The 26434-nt window shown below is 39.1% G+C and overlaps 1 protein-coding gene across 4 annotated transcripts in view; it reads left to right on the forward strand.

Moving 5' to 3' along the window:
* nckap5l (NCK-associated protein 5-like) overlaps positions 1 to 26434 on the forward strand; it is an 807388-nt gene that overhangs the window by 342973 nt on the left and 437981 nt on the right. For all 4 annotated transcript variants that reach the window (XM_060827141.1, XM_060827140.1, XM_060827143.1 and 1 more), the window contains one exon: positions 24228 to 24291. In XM_060827141.1, the coding sequence (XP_060683124.1) occupies positions 24228 to 24291 (64 nt within the window). The remainder of the gene's footprint in view (positions 1 to 24227; positions 24292 to 26434) is intronic.

Genomic DNA, 26434 nt, shown 5'->3' on the forward strand with positions numbered 1-26434 from the left:
GAATCCAAACTCTCCTCAGCCACTGCCACGAATCCGCTCTGGGCTCATAATTTAGATCCATCTTGTTACTATACCTTTTTTAATGTCCTGATCCATAACTGTTCTCAAGTGCCTTTTGGAAGTCCACGCACGCCCCATCAACAGCATTTGGTCACACTCTCTCATTTGTCCAAATCATCTCACATATTGAACAAAAGTGGTCGTCGCCAAAACACTGAATGAACACTACTACCAACTTCCAAGTACGTTGTTTTTAACTCTCTGGGCTACATTTCTTGACAGATATTCATGATCATCCCATCTGGAGTAATGGTTCTCTGGCCACTTGTTGATATTGTTTCCAGGTGACCTCAGTATGAATGTTTGTTTGAACTCTCAACTCACTAAGAATTAGTTCAGTAGTGGAGCTTAGCCTTTGCTTTTTATTTTGATGTTGATATGTTTATTTGGATTAGTTTAGAAGCAGTAAAGTGGAATATATTTTTGAACATTATTTTATGGAAACTAGTAGTGTTTGACAGACTCATTGAGTTGTTACCTCAACAGTTTTATTTAAATTTCTAAATGGATTATTTCACATAACTTTTTAAGACTCACTATTGTTTTCGTATGGCATATACATAATGCACACTGGGTGAATGGATAGTGAGTGTATGGCTACGTTTTGTAAAATATACCCTTCGATCGAAACTTGGGAACATTTTCAAATTTATGACTGCTCTGAGATGCCAAGAACCATGAACTAGAAGCTGACTAGATTAAAACTGTGGATGGTGGTAATGAACAGTATGACATGCCCATCGTTGCACTGGAAACTGCTAGATCACAAGTTCAGGACATGGACTTGCCATTTGAACCTTTAATCTATGATAGAAAAAATTGCAATGATGCATCTGAGGGTGAAAATCCATGAGGATGTCCTCTTCCATTCTTAGAAGCCTCTGAATCCAATCTTTGCAGTTTAGCCTTCAACACATTTATCTTCTTGAGACTGATTACTAGTGGTCTCGGACTTAGCCTCACGCAGAGTCATAGAGATGTACAGCATGGAAACATCCCTTCAGTCCAACCCGTCCATGCCGACCAGATGTCCCAACCCAATCTAGCCCCACCTGCCAGCACCCGGCCCATATCCCTCCAAACCCTTCCAATTCATATACCCATCCAAATGCCTCTTAAATGTTGCAATTGTACCAGCCTCCACTACATTCTCTGGCAGCTCATTCCATACACGTACTACCCTCTGCGTGAAAACGTTGCCCCTTAGATCACTTTTATATCTTTCCCCTCTCACCCTAAACCTATGCCGTCTAGTTCTGGACTCCCTGACTCCAGGGAAAAGACTTTGCCTATTTATCCTATCCATGCCCCTCATAATTTTGTAAACCTCTATAAGTTCACCCCTCAGCCTCCGACACTCCACGGAAAACAGTCCCAGCCTGTTCAGCAGCCTCTCCCTGTAGCTCAAATCCTCCAACCTTGGCAACATCCTTCTAAATCTTTTCTGAACCCTTTGAAGTTTCACAACATCTTTCTGATAGGAAGGAGACCAAAATTGCACGCAATATTCCAACAGTGGCCTCACCAATGTCCTGTACAGCCGCAACATGACCTCCCAACTCCTGTACTCAATACTCTGACCAATAAAGGAAGCCATACCAAGCACCTTCACTATCCTATCTACCTGTGACTCCAATTTTAAGGAGCTATGAACCTGCACACCAAGGTCTCTTTGTTCAGCAACACTCCCTAGGACCTTATCATTAAGTGTATAAGTCCTACTAAGATTTGCTTTCCAAAAATGCATCACCTCGAATTTATCTGAATTAAACTCCATCTGCCACTTAGCCCATTGGCCCATCTGTTCCAGATCCTGTTGTAGTCTGAGGTAACCCTCTTTGCTGTCCACTACACCTCCAATTTTGGTGTCATCTGCAAACTTACTAACTGTACCTCTTACACTTGCATTCAAATCATTTATGGTAAATGACAAAAAGTAGAGGACCCAGCACCAATCCTTTTGGCACTCCACTAGTCACAGGCCTCCACTCTGAAAAACAACCCTTCACCACCACCCTCTGTCTTCCACCTTTGAGCCAGTTCTATATCCAAATGGCTAGTTCTCCCTGTATTCCATGAGATCTAACCTTGCTAATCAGTCTCCCATGGGGAACCTTGTCGAACACCTTACTGAAGTCCATATAGATCACATATACTGCTCTGCCCTCAATCTTCTTTTGTTACTTCTTCAAAAAACTCAATCAAGTTTGTGAGACATGATTTCCCATGCACGCTCTCTTCAACTGAATCCTCCTTTTCCTGACCCACAAGCCACAATCAGTGAAGATTGGGAACAATATTTCATCCTCACTAACAATCAACACTGGAGCCCCCCGGGGGTGTGTACTCATCCCCCTACTGTACTCACTATATACCCAAGCATTTGGCGTTGCCAAATATCAGACTAATGCCATTTACAAGTTCACTGATGACACAACCATAGTCAGTCGAATCTCAGATGGCGATAAAACAGACTACAGACGGAAGGTGGAAGACCTATAAAAATGGTGCACTGGCTCTCAATGCCGGCAAAACCAAGGAGCTTATTACTGACTTTCAGTGGGATGTTACTGATGCCCCCCCCCCAACCTGGTATGGCAACTATACCATTCAAGATCGGAGAGGGTTACAGAGAGTGGTGAACTTGGCCCGGACAATCACAAAGGCCAGCCTCCCATCTATAGAATCCGTCCACCATGCTCACTGCAAAGGAAAGGCCGCCAGCATTCTCAAACATCCATCCCACTCTGGCAATATTTTTTTACAACCTCTACCACTGGGGAGAACACATAGAAGCCTGAACATACACACCGGCCGGTTTTGAAACAGTTTCTACCCTCCTGTTGCTAGAATACTGAATGGACTCTCAAACTCTTAACATTCGCCTGGACCTGTGTTTATGTTTTTGCTGCTGTTTACCTATTATTCACTCATCTATGCCACTTAGCTCTGTGACCGGCTTGTATTGCTCGCAAGACAAAGCTTTTCACTGTGCTTCAGTACACGTGACAATTCAACTCAATTCAATTCAGTTTAAACAGGTTCAGTACACTTCTTGAATTTTATACCATTTATTCTTCTCAGTTCATTGTTACTGACATTCTGAGTCCATGCACACCACACTAGATGCATTTCCCCTCATAGTCATACTTTCTGAAGCAAGATCATCTTTGCAGAAATCTATGCTGATGCTTACAGTTATTATCTATTCTCAGTATTTAGGTATTTCTTCCTTTAATCATAAATTTTAAAGTATTCTCATCATAGATGTTAATTTAGCTGACTTAAATGATCTGTCTTGGCTCTATCTTTATTATTGTAATTGGGAATAAAGAAATAAATGCCCATGAACCTATTGTTTGTCAGAATGGAAATAGTCTAAAAGGATTTTGAAAATATTGCCAATTTTGATTACCTATAGAAAGGCAAAAGTAACACAGTCTAATACTTCAATAAGAGTAAAGGTTATGGAATTCAAAGAAGAGTGGTTTAAAGACTAACAGAGACTGGATTTAAATGCTTCTAAGAATGGGAGATGAGATCCTCATGGATTTTCTGTTTTAAAAAGTGATTTTTTTAAGAGAAAGGTTATCTCTCTCTTCTACCTTTTCCCCACCCCACCCACCATTTGAAAAACCTGAAGTGCATCCCCTTGTGCAGCATCAATTATTCTTTGACAATCAGTTTCAATATTGAGGAAATACAAACATGCTGTGAATAATAAATATGTTGGTCCATTAGTGTAGCTGGAATGCAACATAAGAACATAGGCATATAGGAACAGGAGTAGGATAAGCTTGATGGGCTGAATAGCCCCCCATGTAATACAATTGTGGTTGATCTAACACTTGAATGCTTCTTACTCACCTCATCCCCATAACCCTGTATGCTGCTAGTAATAACAAGTCATTCAATCTCCATCTTAAATACACTCAAAGACTGAGCTTTCACACTCTTTTTGGTAGAGAGTTCCAACCCTTTGAGAAAATTAAGAAAATCTCCTCATCTTGGAGCTAAATGGCATCCTTTTTAAAAAAAAATGTGTATCCTAGTTCTAGACTCCCTAACCAGGGGAAACAGCTTATTTGTGTTCATCTTGTCTATATCCTTTAAGAATTTTGCAAGTTTCAATGAGGTTATGTAACATACTTCTAAATTTCAGTTGGATAACTCTAACACCATAGGATAGTCCAGTTATCCTAGGAACAAGTCTGGTGAACTTTTGCTGCACTCTCGGAGGCTGGTACAATTGCAACATTTAAGAGGCATTTGGATAGGTATATGAATAGGAAGGGTATGGGCCGGGTGCTGGCAGGTGGGACTAGATTGGGTTGGGATATCTGGTCAGCATGGATGGGTTGGACCAAAGGGTCTGTTTCCATGCTGTACATCTCTATGACTCTATGACTCTGCAGCAATAATGAATTTCCTGAGATAAGGAGATTCTCAGTGACCACAGTATTCCAGGTGCAGTCTAACCAAACTCTTCTACAACTGAAGCAGGACTTCATTACTTTTGTACTCAAATCCACTTGTAATAAAGACTACCAGTCCATTTGCCTTCCTAACAGCTTGCTGCACTTGTATGCTAACCTCCAGTGACTAGTTGACAAGGACATTTAGATTCCATTCATCTCTGTACTTGCCAGTCTCTTGCCATTTAAGAAATACTTTGGACATTTATTTATTTCTGCGCAACAGAATGGTTTAATATGTATGGGGAGCCAAATATCCAATGTCTTCATCAGTGTGTGTGGAGTGTTGGTCCATGCCAAAGTGGCAGCAGGATGGTTGTGGTTCTGGTGTCAGAAATACCCTTTCTTCCCCCACCTTCTTTCTAGCATTTAAGTATAATAACTAAACAGCAAAGGATGTTGAATCTGACTACTCTGCAAGAATCTCAAAATTATAACAGTAAGCACTAGACTTCTGAAGGATGCTTTCAAAACAGAAGGTCAATAAAATTGGAGCAGAAATAGGCCATTCAGCCCATGAAGACTGCACTGCCATTCAATGAGATCCTGAGCAGCTGATAATCATCAACTTCACTTTCCTGCCTTTTCTCCGTAACCCTTGATTCCTTACTGTTTTAAAAATCTGGTTATGATGATTTTTTGGAGGATCTGTTTTTAATTTAGCTCCTGACTGTTCAAATTCCATCAGCAGAACCTTCTTTTTAGACTTACAAATGTTGTTGGTACCAACATGAACAACAACAATTGGATCCCTCTCCTTCCTTTCTAGGTTCTTCTCTAGCCTCAATGTCTTAAACCTGGCACTGAGCTGGCAACACAGCCTTTAAGAGTCTCTGACTCATGGCTGGAGAGGACAGCATCTGTCCCCTTATTTATACTGTACCCAACTCCTTCAAGAATTTTATTTTTCATCTTTGGTCATTGCTCAATGGGAATGTTTTGAAAACAGTTGAACCCCAGGCAGATGCATTAATGAACTGTAGGTGAGGCATGTTTCTCCTTTTAATCAGTTTCAAGAATGCTTACAATGAGATACAAAAGGCATCTATTGTTTTAGCTCTTTGGCAAATTTTGAGATTATTTCTAAACTCTTTAGTGAACATGTTATGCTCAGTCAACTTTAGTGGTAGTTCCATACATTGAAAAGAGATGCAAAATGTTATAACAGCTTTTAAAGTGTTTAGGAGGAAAAAATCCTCACTGATCCAGAAAATGGAATATTTCCTGTCCCTATATCTTTTCACTTGCAGTAGCTGCTAAAAGGAGCAAATACCACCTCTGCCTGTCATCAAAACAAACTTGTTAAAGTCTTAGTTCATTATTTCAGGTAGTTCAACAGTCTCATGTATAGGTTCCTATTGGCAGGTGAGAAACTAGGTAAGTTTGAAGTGCTGTCATTCTCTTGAAATATGAAGAGTTCAGCCTTTCTAATCTGGATGTTGCTGTTGCCATCTGCAATATTTGAGGATCATAATTCAATGTATTCACATTGCCTTTTTGCTGAATGTGGAGACCAACCTCTCGACATTTCTGCTTTTTGATATACCCTCTGAGAAGGCTGGTAAAACCTGAAGATTGTTCAATCAACATCCCAGTCTCAAAAGAGATCTATTTTACCCTTAAAAATACTGCTAGTGTGCATCATTACTAATGAGATGATGTTGGATCTTTCTGCTTACTCCCATCAAGGCAAATTATAACACTTCCCCTGACAGATATGGATGAAACACTGCAGAAAATGGTTGATGGGGAGTAAAATTTTGAAAACATAAGGAGATGCTAAGTTTGAATAAACATGAAGAAAAAGCTGGTGGAAGAAGAAAAAGGTCATCCAAAAAAAGGGGAAAGAAATGGACTGTGATATTGATAAATATGCCGTGGTAGAAGTTGGAAAGAATATTAAAGTTCAAGCAAGGATAAGAAAAGAAGTTAGCATTCCACAGTTCTATAGACTTTTATCTGTGAATGTTTAATATATATAATATATATATATATATATATATATATATATATTAAACATTCAAATCAAACCTGTAAATATGGACATTTGTTTAATTTTGAAGAGAAATGCTACATTTTCTATAAAGGACTATAAGCTTCAATTTGGATAGACTTGGAATGTAATGAACTCAGTTGTAACTCTCCTTTCAAACCATGAGTATTTGTGCTGTAAAGGCACTGTGCTCAGTATGGAAATAGAGTATTTTCAGCATGTGGCAAAATGTTAAGCTTATAAGGTTTTAAACTGAACAGTATTTGAAGCCTAGTTCAGAAAATCACTCTTTACATCAGGATAATTTCTCACAAAAATAGAAATCGCTAGAAAGGCTGAGCAGGCCTAGCAACATCTGTGGAGAGAAAACAGTGAACGTTTCAGGTCGAGTGCCCCCTCCTCACAACAGATGCTGCCAGACCTGCTGAGCTTTTTCAATAATTTCTGTTTATGTTTCTGACTTACAGCATCTGCAATTCTTTTGGTTTTTATTGAGGATAGTTTGTCACTTGATTGGTAAGGGATTTCCAAATATGTACTTTCACTACTCCTGATAACTTCAGTTGCTTCCATAACACACAGGAATAGATTTTAAAAAATGCATCTTCCTCTTCCTTGTGACCACACAAAACACATTATTTTCATTAAATTATATTACTATGTTATCGAACACCAAGATCTGCCCCATGTCAAACAGACAGCTTACCAATTGATTGGGATAGATTAACATTCAGATGTCTATTCAAATAATAAACATCTAAGGTAACTCTAAACCTGACCATCTACAATAACTCTGAGAGATTTGCCTCTCGAAGAAATCTGAGAGCTTTGTGCTTGGTGTCATGATTTCAGTATTGTCTGAACAGAATGATGGAATCTGAATTCTATCAGAATAAATGTGAGCAGTTATTTTAGTTTCTAATGCCTCAATACAAAGGAATCCAATGGTTTTATCTCAAACTGTCAAAGTTGATTAAAAATGAAAATCGTCATTAGCCAAACCTCCGTGTATCACATTGGAAGCCAATCATAAGAATGTTTTTAAAAAATTGTGCTGTATTATAGGTGCACAGGATGCTTCGGCAAAGTGCAATCCTGATCCTAACAAGAAATATTTCAAAAATAGCCTTGCAATAAAACATTGACATCAAGCTCCAGAAATCACTCTGCTGATATTAGATAACTTTGTGCCATGTTGCAGTTCTATTTTCTACTCATGAATCTCTGCCAGTACGTTATTTAAAAGAAAAATCCTTGAGCTTGTTTATGTGCAGGAGTTGTGGGTAGGGTTTGGCTGGTGTGGAGTTATGTAAATGCATTGCAGGCCCTTTTGCTTGGCTGATCTCAGAGTTACTGCAAACAATTGAGGAAATCTGCATGCATCTGAACAACTCAAGATTGGCAAAAATTAATTTTGTAAATATCTGCAGATGAGCAATGGTGCAGCGCTCACCCTTGTGCTGTAATTGTGCCAAACTTTCCAGGAAATTCCAGGCCAATTAAGTAAGTTGTTTGGAAAGCTATTGTTGAATTCATAAAGACAGTTGCATTAACGTATAAAGTCCTGCAGAAGAAATACAGTGCTGTGTATCAACAAATGCCTCTTAACAAATAAGTTATTATTAAAATTAACCATTCATCTTTTGGCAACGCAACAACTAAATGTTGCTTTAGTAATCATTGACCAGTTGAAACTTTGGAAAAGGACAGATTTGAGATAGTGGATGCTGTTTTGCTTAGATTTGGTTATTCAAACTGTGCTGGACATAATAAGATGTATAACGTTTAGGCTGTCTTTTTTACTGCAAGGTAAAATGGAATATATTATAGAGCAGGATTTAGCCTCCTAAGAAGGCTTCAGGAGATGAGCGCATTTTTGACTCAGTTATGACAAGGCAGAGACCTAAGCAAAAGCTTATGGAAAGTGCAATCCAAAATTCAATACCTGAACACAAAGGAGGTGATTTTGCTGCACATGAACTGAGAGATATTTTAGGAAGAAGCGATCTGAGGAAAAGGAATGTGTTCCTGTATTAATGATCAAGCGGACAGCTAATGGATAAACTAACAGATCAGATAAAAGGAAAAGGATGGGACGATCCAAGTATTAGGCAAAAGTGAGGACGGTAGATGCTGGAAACCAGAGTTTAGATCAGAGTGATGCTGGAAAAGCACAGCAGGTCAGGCAGCATCCGAGGAGCAGGAAAATCAATGTTTCAAGCCATTTCTGATGAAGGGGTTTTGCCCAAAATGTCAATTTTCCTGCTCCTCGGATGCTGCCTGACCTGTTGTGCATTTCCAGCACCACTCTGATCCAAATACTAGTTTGTCAAACAGCAACATATAGTTTTGGGGTAAATGAAATACCAGTCAGGAATGTTTCCCTCTATCCCACTCTGCAGCATTGTTTGATAGGTTGAAGCTGCAGAATACCTATGTGGATATTCAGGTAATTTTCAAGCCAAATCTTAGATCACAGGTGGTAGAGTAATTTGGGAAGTGCTAGAGTTTGAAAGGTGTTTATATAAATACTATTGATTTTCTTTGTCAGCATGGCTTTCTGTATCAAAGAATAAGTTTGCCAGTGTGATACGGTTTGTGTGCAGTCCTATATCTTGGCTTATGTGTCACACACAGCCACCCAGGTATCTTTAAGTTTATTACAACACTAATTCACATTGTGCAAATTTAAGATATTATAGCATAGTCTGGGCTTTGTAGTTACTGATGTTACTGTAGATACATAACTGAATGTGCACTGTACATTGACTCTTTTACACTGAGTTCCTGCTTGAAGATGAAGCAGATACCTTTATTTTATACTGGAATATTATGTGTTTTGGCAGTTTTACTAGACTGACTCCAATTCTGTTTCAATAATACACTGTCTCTTTGTTTGGTTCTTAATACATGTGCTAAAATTAAGAGCAGCGTGGAGAGAGTCTTATTTATCATTATATTGACAGTCCAACTTAAATTTAACCAATGGCTTTGGAGTAAGAAGGGACACATTTTTTAAAAATGGAAATAGCTTTGACCAAAGTCCCAATATTGAAAGAATGGAGTTTGCAATCAGCACCTTCGTCTTCCAGTTAAATTAAGGAGCTGAATAAAATAATAAAATAATTTTTTAAAAATCATTAGGCTGCTGCAAAGGTTACATTTCATGAAAAGCAAAGGTGCAGAATTTTAAAAGTGTGTTGCTTTTTTGTTAACAACTTCACAATGGATTTGTTTTCCGCTTAATAGGTGATTTTATGTTGTGATAATTAACTAATTCAGTTATATCTGAATAAGTAACATTTTGACTGAGTTCTGATTTTCACTGAGAATCATTGTACCTTGATCGCAAGCTGAACTGAGCACAACCATCAAAATCATTTTCTCAATAGCAGGAAGTATTGCAGCTATGAAAACAATATTATTTCTTGCTCGATTGTGCAGCTTTTATTACTTTTACATTCATAAAACCATTGCATTTAATTGCTGTGTGTACCTGTTCAGTTTTAATAGTTTTGGAAATATCCATCAGCAGATCTTCAGCTGTTAAAGCTGTGTGGATATTACACTCGGTGCATCATTTACTCCATTTCCATCAAGACATCATGCAGTTGCCCTCTTTGGGATGCAAAGACTCTGTAAAATTAAAAGTTGGGACATTTTGTGAAAATGTACTTAGTAAAATTGAATATTTATCTATGAATCAAAGCTTTTCAACCAATTTTACACAAGCTATTATAGCTGAGAAATATAAATGCACACAGTTTAAATTCTGTATGTTTCCTATACTCCTAATAATGAACACCAACTAGCCACGAAACAACACAACCAGCTATCCTTAGTAGCCACACACTCAGATGATAAGCAACATGAGTTCGACTGGGACAACACTACTATTATAGGACAAGCCAAACAGAGAACAGCCAGGGAATTCCTAGAGGCATGGCACTCATCCACAGATTCAATCAATCAGCACATCGACCTGGACCCAATATACCGACCACTGCAGCGGACAGCTGGAATTGACAACCGGAAGCGGCAGGTACAAATCACTATAAATGCCGGAGGAAAGATCACAGAAGCGCTTCACAGGAGGCTCCCAAGCACTGAGGATGGCGCCTAGACAGGAGACGAAATGTCTGCAACACAAATTCCCAGCTCGGCGAACACAACCACAAAACAACTAATAATGTCACAAAAATAAAATAGTGTAGATACTAGAAATGTGAAATAAAAAGAAAATATACTGGAGGAACTCAGACCTGGCAGCATATTTAGAGAGAGAAAAACAACTAACATTTTGAAATAACTGGATAGAGGCTGTTAACCTACCACCAAGTCACTCTTTATCGAAATGTACATGGGCTCTGACCAGCCAGCTCAAAGCCAGTCCCGAGATTGAAGAGACCTTCTGAATCTCCTGCTTATATCTACCAGCCAGGTCTCCCTGATTGGCCCAGGTTAACAGCTGCAATCAAGGATCTCATTGTCAAAGATCCACTTGGTTCAAGTTCCAGTCACTGTACATTGTAAGTCTGACCGATTTTGTCTGAAGAACTGAGTTGTGTAGTCAGGCAGCAATTGTGCCAGCTGTTGGCCTTCCTTTGGAATCATGATTCAAGGGGCAGTATTCTCATTTAGCAAGAGCTAGCCAGATAGAGGCCAACAACTCCTTCTCTCAGTAGTCTCATTAAGGAGGATGTGGCTGCTGCTGGAAGGATGGCCCCAGATACCCAGGATCGCCAGGTACTCGGGCCTCAAGTAAGGACTATGGGGGGAGGGGGGGAAGGAAGTTTCAGAAGCAACGATGATGTGTTGACTCTTATCTGGCTCTCTTTTCCTTGTGTGTACGCTCTCGATCATGCACTGATATGTCTTTCTTTCAAGAAAGCCCTCCACTGAGGCGATAAATGGCTTGCACCTTTTGACTTATTGTATACACTGCATGGCAAGTGTTCCACTTGTGGATGGGTTAATTCCAGCAGCAGCTGAATGAGGCCCTTAAGTTCTTAATTAGCCACTTAAGACTCAGTTGGCAATGCGGTGGGAAGATCGACCATAGAAGTTGCCCACAATTTGGTTCTGGTGGAGAGAAGGTACTGAGATTGAAATATAACACTACTCTGCCAACTTAAATGAATCTTCCTGTTCCAAGTTTGCCATCAGCAAGTACAGAAGGTTCTGCTGCAAGAGGGTACTTTCTTTGGGCAATCCAGAATGGGGGAACAGCATCATAAAATTAGCGGTAGGCTAATTAGGAGTAAAATCCATGAACGCATTTTATTTGATACAAAAGATAGTGAGAGCCTTGAATTCTCTGTCCCCGTAGACTGACAGATACTGGTTTAATTAATGTTCAAGGCTGAATTTTTTTGTTGGGCAAGCTGAGGAAGGGACTTTGGGATTCAGGTGACCCATAATCTAATGGAATGGTACAACATGTCTCAGGGACTAATTTGAACCTTTCTTCCCACTGCACATATGTATTTATCCTGGACATGCAGGTACAGTGCTCTCTATCTCTGCAGGTCTATCCCTGTGATTCTCGTTCTTTCTCTCTCTCTGTTTTCCCTCTCCACTACCTCATCTGAAAGTTTAATAAGCCATTGGAGAAATGATTGAGAACCAAAATATATTGACAAATTTCACAAGTCACCACTGAAACAGTCATGGTCCAGGGTGAAAACTTAAAACCTCCTTTTAAACTTTTATTCTTCTGGTCTGTCATAGACCTTTCCCTTTTTTTTAAAAGAAAAAGATACCTGTGTTGTATTATTACATTTGTTGTATTATGTTTTGTGGTTAGTAAGTAGTAAAATTCCCTCTTTCCCTCAAGAAAACCTTGTACTTGGGTATTTCATTTTGATTGAGTGAAATATGTTCCATTTTGAAGCTGCACAAGCAAAGCAATTGAAATCATTGCTGCTAAGAGAAGGTGGTTAAAAAGACTCTCCCCAACTGGTTGTAACATGAAACAGTAGGAACCGTGAATTAAATTTCACATCAATAATTTCTCAGATTAGTGAATTTGTATGCACCAGTATCATTGTTTGATTGTATACTCCTTTTATGGTGGGGTAGATGGGAAATGCTGAAATAAATTGCTGGGGTTTTTAAGGTGAAATATTGAACAGGTGAGTCACTTGCTAACGTTTCTAAAAAATGCTAATACTTAGAAACAACAGCAAACTGTTGTTTCTATCATAATCAGCAAAACCAAACATTCAGGTGTTTAGCATCACTGACAAACCAGACATGTCATTAATTGCCAGTATCAGAGACATGTCAAGTGATCCAGGAACAACCAGCTGTGGGTGAAAGCCACTTGGAGCAGCCAGCACTGAGAAAATGGTGGAATGAACAATGAGCCAATTAGCATCAAAATGGAACTCTTTAAAACAGAGAGCTGGCTTATGATCTGCAGCACAGACCCCACCACTTAGATTGCCTGTGTTTATGGAAGACAGCTGCCTACATCAGACTTGTACTGCTAACTAGTTATCAGCACCAGCAGAATGATTTTTTTTGCCTCTGCTGTTTGCACCTGGTTTAAAGTGTAATTATGATTAAGTCTTTTCATGGTTCTTGGTGACCCTTTCACAAGTACATTATTTAAGGATGAGAGATGAAGTGATTGTAAATGGAACTGCTTGTACTCATTGAAATTTGCAACAAAGCCTCGCTGCCACCAGTGCCTCCCGGCACCGCTAGAGCTACTGGGAGCCCTTCCTGCTCGCTGTTCGAGCATTTCGTTTTTGTAATGGAAGGTACACCTCTCTCTGCCTGTGTCCTTATTCCTGACAGCCAGGATCTCAGCCTTAAAGTATTAGAGGATCCTGGCCCTGATGCATGTCTACCTGTTTTGGAAGGAAGCATTACAAAAGTGCTCTTTTTAAATCTCTTGGAAATCATATCCACTGTGGAGAACAGGAAAATCACACAACCCCCAATGAACCTGACAGCGATGAGGAGAATAACATAGTGGCTGGCCCAAATGGATTAAACTTGTGTCGAGGTTTATCAATTTCTAATAAAGATCTATCGAAGAAATGCTGTTGTTAGATATGTTATTTCTTTACTCGGAGAGTAGTAAGGGTATGGAATGCTTTGCCTGCAATGGTAGTAGATTCGCCAACTTAAAGTACATTTAAGTCGTCATTGGACAAGCATATGGACGTACATGGAATAGTGTAGGTTAGATGGGCTTCAGATTGGTACGACAGGTCGGCGCAACATCGAGGGTTGAAGGGCCTGTACTGCACTGTAATGTTCTATGTTTTGCTTCTGTTTCTTTGGGTTTGAAAATGGGTGTAGCAATAACAGATTTAATGCATGCTCTTTGTGTGAGTTTGAACTACTGCTTGATCTTTCTTTCTTTCCAATGGTCTCAAACAGGTATTAGGGCTGTTACAACAATGGTAAACATGGATTATCAATATTCAACTCCCATAATTTGATTTTAATATCTGAGTCTTTCATGGAGTCAATACATTTCTCATACATACAGTCATTGTTAAAGCACTTGTGCCCTCATGCACACAGAAGTAAAAGGCCATAAGGGGATCATGTCCAGAATAGAAAGCAGAGTTGAGATAAGTGAGGAGGAAGGGAGCATTTTCAGAATGGCAACCTGTAACTAGTAGAGTGTTGCAGGGATCAATGCTCACGTTTAATCGTTTACACAATATGCCAATGTCCAGAATAAGGACAGTGAATGTTCTATCGACAAGTTTGCATATGACAGAAAAATAGGTGTGGTGACTGAGTGTGCAGAGGGATGTAGACTGGTTAGACAAGTGACAGCTTAAATATAATGTGGGAAAATGTGAGTTTACGTACTTTGACTGGATGAATAGAGGAACTGAATGTTATTTAAGTGGAGAAAAACTGTAAAATGATGCAGTGTAAAGGAGTTTAGAAGTGCTTCCGCAAAAATCAAATACAAGTTCAGCAGGTAATGGGGAAGGCAAATGGAATATTGATCTTTATTTTAAATGGAAAGCAATATTTAAAAAAAAAAGTCTTGTTAAATCTATACCTAGTACCAGTCAGACCACAGCTGGAATACTTTGAACGGTTTTGGGCCCTGTATTGAAGGAAAGATACACTACCATTAGAGACAGTCCTAATATGATAATACTATGGCTTTAAGAGCAAACAGCTTTTGAGGCCTTGGGTTTTTTCTTTAAAGAAGTTGGAACAATAGAAGCAGCATGAATGGGTGGAGTCAGGCTCCCACAGAACCAGGTTTTAGTTTAGCTTTCAGTAGTTACTGAGGTTTTTAAAGCTGGTTGGTAAAGCTGCTACATCTTTCTGTCTGTTACAACTAAAGGCTTGGGTTCGCTCTCAATGGCAAAATCTCATTTAAGACAATTTTTTTTTACAGAATTTGCCTTTGCCAAGGTGTGTTTGTGGGATGTTACTATATTGGAACAATTTCTGTTTAGTAGTTAAATAATCAATTGCTTTGTTAAGTTTTCTTATTACAACTTTTTACAATTCCTTTTTCTTCTGTTCGTATTTTTAACTGTAGGCTAACAATAAAATATATTTTGCTTAAAGCCGGCTAGTGTGACCTATCGAATTACATCTGGAATGTAGCATCTTACATTTTTGCTTCTTAATTACGATAAAATTTAGGGTGTGGGCTGTCCTTTTTATGACATTTGCAGTGCTTTTGGTCTGGTCCATAACACATGGAAGGTTCACTCGCTGATATCATGTATGCTGGGACTATCTGAGAAGTTCAGTAGGTTAGAACAATACTCAACAAGGTTTAGAAAAATGAGAGTTGACCTTGAAATATATAATATTCTGAGCAGACTTGACTGCATGTACATAAGTTGTGTCCCCTTGTAGGAGAGTCTAGGACCAAAATACCTTATCTCAGAATAAAGGTTCATACATTTAAGAAGCAGGTGTGTAATTTCTTCTCTGAAGGTCATAAATCTGTGGAATTCTTTACTGCAAAAGGCTGCTAAGTCTGGCTTACCAAGTATATTCAAAGCTGGAATAAACAAATCTTTCATCAGAAAGGAAATCAAGGTTTAAGGGGGAAAGGAAGAAAAGTTGTGTTGGAGTTTATTAGATGAACCATGATCTCAATTGATGATCAAGCAGACTGATTGGTGGAATGGTCTGTTTCTGCTCCTCCATCTTGTGGTTATATGATTTAACATGAATATTTTCAGTGTAAATAAATATTAAATGAAGCTTGTTAACATTTCCCAGAAGAAATTGACAGAAGAAATTGGAAGAGTATAACCAGGGTGGGAGGGGTCTTTGCTTCAGAAAGGCAGCCAACATCATCACTGAAAAGTGTTGATGGAGTCCATGGATGGAAGCTTGGCTTGTGAGATGGCCTTGGCTGTGTTCACAAGTCTCTGTAGTATTTTACAGTCCTGCGCAGAGCAGTTGCTGTACCAAGCTGTGATGTACCCAGGTAGAATGTTTTATATGGTGCATCTGGGTCAATGACATCAGTGAGGTAATTCTGAAGCTACTGGAAGGAGAATCATTGTCCCTGCATGGCTTACCTCAATGATAAATCATTATAATCCAAGCATGGTGCCTCATAAAACATGTAAAGCACAGTCCAATGCAAACTCCAGAGATACGAGGCCCTTAGTTAAATCACCAAACTGACATATTTCAGTCAATGCAAACCACAAAACTGAAGTAGATTCTATGATACTCTGAAATCTGCCACATGCCCCATTTAACTTGTTCATTACTGATCCTTGGTGTCAATGAGTTAACAACTGCATTTGGAACAGTGTGAGGAATGTTGGGCCCTGTATTCTAAAGAAGGATGTGCTGGCTTTGGAGAGGGTCCAGAGGAGGTGAACAAAAATGATCCAGAGAGGTAGGGCTTGTCATAGGAGGAGCAGTTGAGGACTTTGATCTGTACTTAGAGTTTAGAAGGATGAGTGAGGTGGGGTGGGGTTCTCATTAAACTTAGAGAATACTGTGAGGCCTGGATAGAGTGGACGTGGAGACATCTGTCTGGAGGCAAAGAAAAAGAGAGTTAAATCTGCCTACCAAGCAGAGAGTCTATACAGCAATAATCCTCCATGCTGTGCTATCCATATGCAAAACCTGAACTCATTTTAGATCATGTTGAGAAGCACAACTATTTTCACTTGAGTTGCCTTCTGAAGATCAGATGGTAGGACAAAATACCAGACAATTATTCACTCGAGCTGGCATCCCAAGCATTTACGCCACAAATCAGAGTCGAAACTGAATTGGGCTGGTCATGCAGCCAGGATGCCTGACACTGTTATTCCAAAGAAAAGTTTCCATGATGGAAGTGAATCTGGGTTGTGCTCCCATTGTGGTCAAATGAAGCACAATAAGTGCACTGTGAAGACTGCACTTTCGAATTCCAATATCAAACCTCTTTTCCTGGGAGAAACTCACTCATGGACTGCATCTCATGCAAACAAATGAAAAATGTCGCACCTTCTTCAAAAGCAATCACGAAGCAGAGAGAAAATACGAGGAGTTGAGATCCTGAATCAGAAACTCAACCAAAACTGAATCAGCTGTGATATCCTGTCTGTTTTGCAACAGAACCTTCTGGGTGCAGGCAGCCTTTAGAAGTCACCTACATAGACACTAGTGTCTAACGAATCTTCCCAATGGTGAACATGGCCACCTTTGTCTTGAAAGACCAGAAGTGAGAGTGTTCTGTTACACCTCATGGTCAGTATGTTAGTATAGCTTGGAAAAAATGTTATGATGACAACATTATGGCATTTATTCCTGATGAAGGGCTTTTGCCCGAAACGTCGATTTTGCTGCACTTTGAATGCTGCCTGAACTGCTGTGCTCTTCCAGCACCACTAATCCAGAACTATGGCATCCTGACCTAAGGGTGTGAAGATTTCATAGTCCACCTTCACTCTCATCACTTGAAACATGATTTGCTTCAGATGGTTTGCTGCTATGTTTAACTGGTGAATGCTGAAGTACTGGTGAATGTAGTGTTTGTATGCAGTAGTGAGCTGTAATGAAGGTTCGCTTCTTCAATATCATGGTATTGAGCAAAAGCAAAAGCACTGCCACATCAGGTAAAATATTTGAATAAAAGCTAAAGCAAGGCAGATGCTGGAGATCTGAAATAAAAGTGTACTTCAGAAGTTCAGTAGGTAAGGCTGCATTGGTGGAAAAGTTAATATTCAGAGTCCGATATGATTCTCCTTTGTAAGATCCACTGCTTGAACCAAAATCACACTATAAACATGATTGAAGTGAAATAAGAACAAAATAAAGGGTCACCAGACCTGAAACATTTAACTCTGGTTTTTCTCCACATATGCTGTGAGACCTGCTGAGTTTCTCGAACTGTTTGTGTTTCTGTGTGAGGGAGGAATAACCTGGATTTCCTTTCTTTTAGAAAAGAGAAAGCTGAGAGATAGGTAACCTTAGAGAACCTCTAGTACAGGAGTACAATAAAGTAGGACTACTTGTAGGGGAGAACATAACCAAAAAGCTAAATATCAATCACTGATCCATGTACTAGAGATTTCAAGAGTAGTAAGAATGTGGAATGTACTACTGGAATGATTGGTTGACACAGAATACACACATTTAAGAGGAATCTGGATAAACATGTGAGGGAGAAAGGAATAGAAAGGTATATTGACTCTGAGATGTGGATTGTGGGAGAAGGCTCATGTGAAACATAAGCTGAATAGCCAGTTCAGTATTGTAGACTTAATGGACACTTTTGTATGTCAATAACTTACTACACAACTTGCCAAAATTATGATAATAGTGGGATTTGTTACAATTTGATCAAACTTTTAATTATTATTTGAATCACTACCTTATCATTTTGATGCTTGACAATATTAAAATAAACTAAAATATGGAGATCCCATCCATAGCAATGTTAGTTAGAGTATTTCTTCATTTCTGCTTCACAAGAAAATGATTGAAATTTTTCATAAAGAAATGCAATAGACACCACAGTGACTTTCAATACTTAACCTCCACTACCTCTGGATCCTGTCCTTTTTCAAACTGATTAGCGATCAGCATCATTTCCCCCATCTCCATCAGCCTTTCCTATGCAGTGAAGGGAGTTTGAATTAACTTTTTCCAGTTCTTTGGCATGTCATCAACATAAAATTGTGCCTCCTATGGTACTTAGTAACAGTTAAATTTGTAAGTAACACTTTGAAAGATTATATGGATGGACACTTGATGTTGCCAATGGGAAGTTCACAGTTATAGATTATACACGTGCTGGTCTAAGCTTGGATCTTGGGAGCTTTTTTTGAGCTGGGTTTTAATCTTGACTGAAAATAGTGGGGTTTTAAACAATGAATCGAGAAGGCTGCTTCACTCCAAATGATAACAGGCAAATTTAAATCAGCTCATGTAAAGCTGGAAAATATACTTTGCAATCATCACTGTTGGAGCTGAAAGGGCAATATGCTCCTGAGGAGTGCCAATTCATTTACCTTTCAATAAAATTGTTTTACTGACATAACAGCACTGAAACAAACAGCATGCTTCTTCATACTAGATAGGTAGAAGTCATGCTTTATGGAAAATATTATTGTAATAAATTTTTAGCACCTTGACATAAAAGTAAATAAGCTACATTAACTTTATCCTTGCTGTCAGAATCACTTAATATTTTAACATCAGTCGGCCATTTCTTCCAGTATTGGTTCCTACTCCCTGCTGAAATTAATCAACAGTGGGTGAAAACATGAAACCCGACTGACATTTTTATTATCCATCCAGGTTAGATCACACAGGCATTATTAACTCAGTTCTTGATGACAGTCATTTTGAGAATTTGTTCAATTTGTTGAGTTAAAATATAATTTCCTATCTTGTAATTATAATGTATTCAAATTTGAATATGATCAATAATGCCATGGAAACTTGGAAAATGTTCCAATCTCTAATGCTGACATCTATCCTTTTTGAATGCAAATTTCTTTCCTCTCAACTTATAAAGGAAAATGGAAACTATAAGACAGAATCTTGTGTCTTCCTTTGTCTGGAGGGGGCTTTTAATCAAATAGTTGGTAATGGCCAACTTCCCACTTTCACCCCAGTGATTGTACTGCAGCAGTGTATGAAACTGCAGTACACTGTCTCCATGGCAATTAAGGACAATCACTAAATCGTCATAGCTGGCAATGCCCACATCCTGTGAACTTTTTTTAAATAAACGTCTGTGGCAGGAAGGCTTATAGACAGCTGTCTTTCCTGTCATCAGTTGAGGCTCTTGAGTGGGTAATCAGTGCCCTCGAAAGGCCTCCTCTTGGTCCTGTTGATATAAACCCAGTGACTGGGGTGGGAATCATCAAGCGGGGATCATGAAAGCATACCCTTGTAGGGATGGCTGTTGAGGCCTCCAGAGGAAGATCCCTTGCTTAAGGCATGGAGTGCCTGACTGAGGGATTTGGTATCAGAATGTATGACCCGTTGTGATCCACACCCCTGCATTTATTACATGACCTTCATGACCACCTTCATGACCTCACGCTCAGATACCTCTGTCCTAGGATTCGGCATGGTTATCAGGCCTTTGGTGGGTGTCGTACCAGTAGCACTCAGCATCTCCTCAGTGCTGTTGCCCAAAGAGACATCCAATTCTGTGTTAAGTGCCTGAGTGGAACAGTACAGCTATCCTATCTAAAATAGTTATGATTTGGAGATGTCGGTGTTAGACTGTCACAGACAATCACCTGATGAAGGAGTGTCACTCTGAAAGCTTGTGTGCTTCCAATTAAACCTGTTGGACTATAACCTGGTGTTGTGTGATTTTTAACTATCTAAGATAGGTGATGCAGGCGGCACCTGAGACTCTCACTGCCTCTACCAGCTTCTACTGAATGTGTCTCAAATTGCAATGCAAACCTCTTCTTACTTGTGGGCATTCCATTTAATTCATAATATGGAATTTAACTCATCATCCATGTTATGATGATCCCGACAGATGGGAACACCAAACAATTTAGATTCCATTGTAAAATCCAGCTTGAGACCATAAGTTGTTGTTTTGGCAATTTGATTGCTGTGATCCTCTGGCACAAAAGGCTGCCAATGTTCTTTATTAATGAAAGAATATCACTATTTATTACACACTCAAGGGAAACACATTTTTCACTACACATGAAATATTTGAAATGGTAACATTAATTTCCACCCTAATAACAAGCTTATAGGTACTTAAACTTCAACTGGGGCTCACCTTGTTTCAACTATAAAATTCCATATTCATTGAACATGGCTGTACTTGGTTTCGTTCTGGCAAACCTTTTAATTGACATTATCATCATGAGATAACGACTCTTCATAACACCTTATTAAAATGCAAACACGGGTCATTCGTTGCTTTATGTTTCTGAAACTCATGCATTCAGCAAACTTGTAGGATGCTTTCCTCACTGACACCTTAAAGCCTATTGTCTTTCCATATCCCTGTCTTGCTGTGTTAAAATTTGGAGATGCCGGTGTTGGACTGGGGTATACAAAGTTAAAAATCTCACAACACCAGGTTATAGTCCAACAGGTTTAATTGGAAGCCACACTAGCCAAAAGCTAGTGTTATAGGATGCCTTGTTCGATAACCAACTCAATTTTTCTCTCCTCTGCTTTTGTTTTCTAAAGGTCTGAACTCTACACATCCAAGGTTTTGCTTTCAAAATCCTCATTTAAAAACATGTGAACAGATTTATAAATGATCCTTTACCACTCTCCAAACTCCAAAATGAATCTGCATCTGTGGTGGTCTTAATACAAAATATTGATCAAACTTATAGCAAATGATTCTGTCTACTATTGACTTCAAACTTTCAAATAGAATAAATACATCATGAACCTTCATCATGTTAATTAATGGCAAGTTTCAGGAATTAATTATTAATTCTATCGCAGCACAATTGTTACACAGTGACATTGTCATCAATAGCCATAAGAAAAAAATCTATTACATCAGTATTCCAACCACCTTTGTGGTTCAATTTATTCTTTAGTTTTATTTGCCAGAAAAAGTTTTATTTTTAAAAATTGTAATAGTTTAATTACTGTTTATGCAATTGCAGATATTAACAAAATTAGTTCATTGTGAAGATTTTTTAAAATCAAATTAGTTCATGGAGACATACAGTTTTTAAAATCAAATTAGTTATGGAGACATACAGCAAGAAAACCCTTTGGTACAACTTGTTCATGCTGACCAGATCTCCTAAATTAAACTAGTCCCATTTGACAGCACTTGGCCATGTCCCTCGAAATCCTTCCTATTCATATACCCATTCAGATGCCTTTTTAAATGTTGTAATTGTACCAACCTCCACCACTTCCTCTGGCAGCTCATTCCATGCACACACTGCCCTCTGCATGAAAATGTTGCCCCTAAGGTCCCGTTTAAATATTTCCCCTCTCACCCTAAACCTGTGCCCTCTAGTTATGAACTCCTCCACCCCAGGGAAAATATTTTGTCTGTTTAGCAGGAGAATCAACGTTTCAGGCAAAAACCCTTCATCAGGAAAGCTGAAGGGCTTTTATGTGAATTGTCGATTCTCCTGCTCCTTGGATGCTGCTTGACCTGCTGTGCTTTTCCAGCACCATACTCATGACTCTAATCTCCAGCATCTGCCATTTTTACTTTCATCTTGACTATTTACTCTATCCATGCCCTTCATGATTTTGTAAACCTCTATAAGGTCACCACTCAGCCTCTAACGCTCCAGGGAAAACAGCCCCAGCCAATTCAGCCTTTACGTCTAAGTCTGAAACACTAATAGTCCTAGAATCTGATTGTCAGGAAGCAGAAGTCTTACAGTGTGAATATTTGTGCAAAGTTTCTTGTTCTGAAAGTAGTACGAAAGGGATATATGGATCCAGAAGTAATGGACATAGTAATAAGCGTGTAAATAAAATTAGGCTCTAGGCTGATCAAATTGTGAGTGGTTGTGGGATGACTGTGATGTAAACAGAAGTGCAGATATGGAAATAATGTCAAGAGTCTTGCAGTTGAGCAGATTAGGATGGAGGACTGTGTGGCTGTGCAGGCCAAAATTGGATCATTGTTAGAGAAATCCTGAGATCTTGGAGTAAGTGGCATTTTGGAAAGTGGTTTAGAGTGTGTGAGTGTGTTGGGTCATGTCTGTAACTATTGGGAAGGTGCCTGAGATGTGGAAAAGTTCTGGATGTTAGATCTAGCATCATTATAACGGGGAGTGGGGACTTCTAGGAAAAATGTATTTTTTATCTACACTATTCTCTTGACCAAAAAACTGAAATAATGATTTCTCTATGTTGATCTGTGAATCCAGTGTTAAATGGTTAAAGTACTTAGTATAGTTGACAGTGTATTTGCTGAGATGAACATTGCGCAAGTGCTGAAGCTGATGCGTAGGCCTTACATACCCTGGATCATTACATTCTTTAAACTATTAATTTGCAAATTTGCTGTCATGAATGTGGCAGAGGTGAGGAAGATGTTGGGAAAAGGCATGACTTATGGTTTGGCAGCAAGATGAGGGACTCTTGGTGATTGCCGCAGGTAGATGGAGACACAAAAGGAAAAGGAAGCTGACAAATGTAAATGAACAGTAATAGTATATCTTTCCTTGGGGTCTCGGTTAAAAATAATAGTGCTGGGCTGGAAGAAACAACATGTAAATTTAAAGCACTAATTTTTGGAGAATGAAGGCAAGTGTTACTATGATGAAACAAAAACAGAAATTGCAGGAAGAATTGAACTGTTCTGAAGAAGGGTCACTGGACCTGAAACGTTAACTCTGTTTTCTGTCCACAGATGCTGCCAGACCTGCTGGGTTTTTCCTGCAATTTCTGATTTTGTTTCTGATTTTCAGTATCTGCATTTCTTTAGTTTATTTGGTACTGTGAAACATTCTGTTAACACAACGATTACAGCAATGTCACTGGTAAATATACATTTTAAGCATGACATGTAGGTATAATAGGAAAAGTATGGAAAGAAAATATTTCAGTGATTATTAGAGATTGCCAACTTTTTGCAGGGGAAGAAAACTTGTTGACATACAATCAAATATGATAGCACAGAATGAATTTAAAAATTCGGTGTGTTTATGAACTGGCTGAAGAGCTGAGGTTATAGGTTAGTAGTAAGTCCAATATGAAGAATTTTTTTCAGAGCATAGGTGCTAATGTCATTAGTCTAATCTAAATCTTGACCAGTCCTGGAGATGAGAGTAGAGTAATTACTTGCAATGTGCCATTTGTTCTATTGAAAGGCTATATTGAATGATTGTATTATTTTCCAGTGCTTTTTACAATCAAATTGTGCCAGCTTTTTTGCCATTGAACCAGGACCAGTAAATCTGGTTAAATTGAAATATTAAATTGGTCTCATTTTGATTGTAGAATGGTTTCATGAAACTACATTGAGTTTTTTTTCAGATCGCAACATGATTTAATGTATCATTAGTTTTCCACAATTGTGTTTTGGTTTAAGTCATACCTAAAACTGTGACAAATAACTCCTTTGAATACCATAGCTCAATCCACTGGAACTTGATGGAAAGCTACTACATTTATGAGTTAGTCATTGAAGTCTGTGTGCTGTAGATCTAACTGGGGAATTGCTGTGTTACTGCAACAAATGGGAAAGTTGCAAAGAGCACCTGCAGCACCAAAGTATTCTGACCATCTCTTCATGTTTGTTTTCTTTGTAGAGAGAAATTGGCAGTGGCCCGGTTACAACGGGTAATTGCAAGAAGTGAAAGTCAAGGCACAATGGTATGGTATATATGTCCCTTATTTATTTCTCTTGCTCACATGTTTAATGTCAGTACTAATGGTTTGTAGTGAGCAAAATATTCCATGTTGAAGACACACTGTTGTTTTATTACATTAAAATCCTTTACGTTGTGGCTAGAGCTGTTTGTCTGGAATGTTTTTTAGAATTTAGAATTGCTACAGTGTGGAAACAGGCCCTTCAGCTCAACAAGTCATGCTGTATAACTCTACGAGTCCACACCGACCCTCTGAAGAGTAACCCACCCAAACCCATTCCACTACCATATATTTATGCCTGACTAATAACTTATACTATGAGCCATTTAGCATGGCCAATTCACTTAACCTGCACATCTTTGGATTGCAGGAGGAAACCCACATAGACACAGAGAGAATGTGCAAACTCCACATAGACAGATGCCTGAGGTGGGAATTGAACCCAGGTCCCTGCTACTGTAAGTTAGCAGTGCTAACCACTGAGCCACCATGTCACCCTGTTAAATGTTAAATCAATAACAAAATGGTTTTGGGAAGATAGTCAAATGGCAGCAGATCGTTAAGGATAGCATTTACAGATTGTAAGGGAGAATTTTGCTAGTTATTTTCAGCATGGTTTGCATGTAGTTTAAAGTAATGGAAATACAAAAGTGCTCAAAACTCATACTGCTTCACTTCAATTCCAGAATGTAAGTTCTAGATGGTTGTGTTTCAGTGGTGCAACCATTTAGAACCAGTTAATTTTTTTTAGAATACGGAAGCCTAACTAATTTGAAAAACTTGAAGGTTCTAAATTAAAGTAGATAGAATTTAATGCCCTGCCCACAGTGAGTGAGATAGGTGAGGTAGGAGGATACAGTGGCAGGTGAGTAGTCGTGTCAGTTATAGGGTTGAGTTGTACAGCATGGAAACATGCTCTTCAGACCAACTTTCTATGCTGACCAGTTTTCATAAACTGAACTAGTCCCATTTGTTTGTGTTTGGCCCACATTCCTATCCCTTGCCAATCCATGCACCTGTCCAAATGTCTTCTAAATGTTGTAATTGTACTTGCTTCTACTACTTCCTCAGGCAGCTTAGTCCATATATGAACCGCTCTGCATGAAAACGTTGCCCTTTGGGGCCCCTATTAAATCTTTTTCCTCTCACTATAAACCTATGTCCTCTAGTTTTGGACTCCACTACCCTGGAGAAAAGACCTTGGCTATTCACCTTATCTATACCCCTCATGATTTTATAAAACTCAAAGGTCACCTCTCAGCTTCCTACAGCCCAGGAAAATAAAGTCCCAGTCTATCCAGCCCCTCCTCAAGACTTCCAGTCTTGGTAAAATGTTTATAAATCTTCTTTGCACCCTTTTCCAGTTTAATAATATCCTCTCTAAAGCAGAGTGACTAGAACACTTTGCAGTACTCCATAACAGCCATAACATGACATCTCAACTCCTGTACTCAGAGCTCTAACTGATGAAGGCAAGCATGCCAAACACTTTCACCACCCTGTGGTGCTTCTTTTAAGGAACAAGGCACCCCTAGATCTTCCTGTTCAACAACACGCGCCAGGGCTTAACTGTGCAAGACCTGCCCTGCATTGTCTTAACAAATTGCAACACTTTGCACTTATCTGCATGAAATTCCATCTGCCATTCCTCAGCCCACTGGCCCAGTTGATCAAGGTCCCATTGTACTCTTAGATGACCTTCATCAGTGTTCACCATGCAACCTATTTTGGTGTCATCTGCAAACCTACTAACCATGCTTCCTATAATCTGATCCGATATATGTTTATATAAATGATGAGAACAGTGGACCCAATATTGCTCCTTGCGGCGCATAGCTGGTCAAGGGCCTCCAGTCTTAACAACTTTCTACCGCCATTCTCTGTTTCCTACCATCAAGCCAATTTTGTGTCAAATTGTCAAGCTCTCGAATTGTCTATGCCTTGTGATATAACCTTAATAGCCAGTCTACCATGCGGAACCTTGTTGAACACTTTGCTGAAGTTCCCATAGGGTTGTCAGGAGGAGGCTTACCAGGTTGAACTCAGGAAGTCAGAGAAATGATTTTTGTAGTGGGGGTGTTGGGAGGTGTCTAGCCAGTGTGTTGGATCTGGGGGAGTCCAACTATCCAGAGGTTTGGTGCTATAT

The sequence above is a fragment of the Hemiscyllium ocellatum genome, chromosome 7 (assembly GCF_020745735.1).
Source record: "Hemiscyllium ocellatum isolate sHemOce1 chromosome 7, sHemOce1.pat.X.cur, whole genome shotgun sequence".
NCBI classification, from domain to species: Eukaryota; Metazoa; Chordata; class Chondrichthyes; order Orectolobiformes; family Hemiscylliidae; genus Hemiscyllium; species Hemiscyllium ocellatum.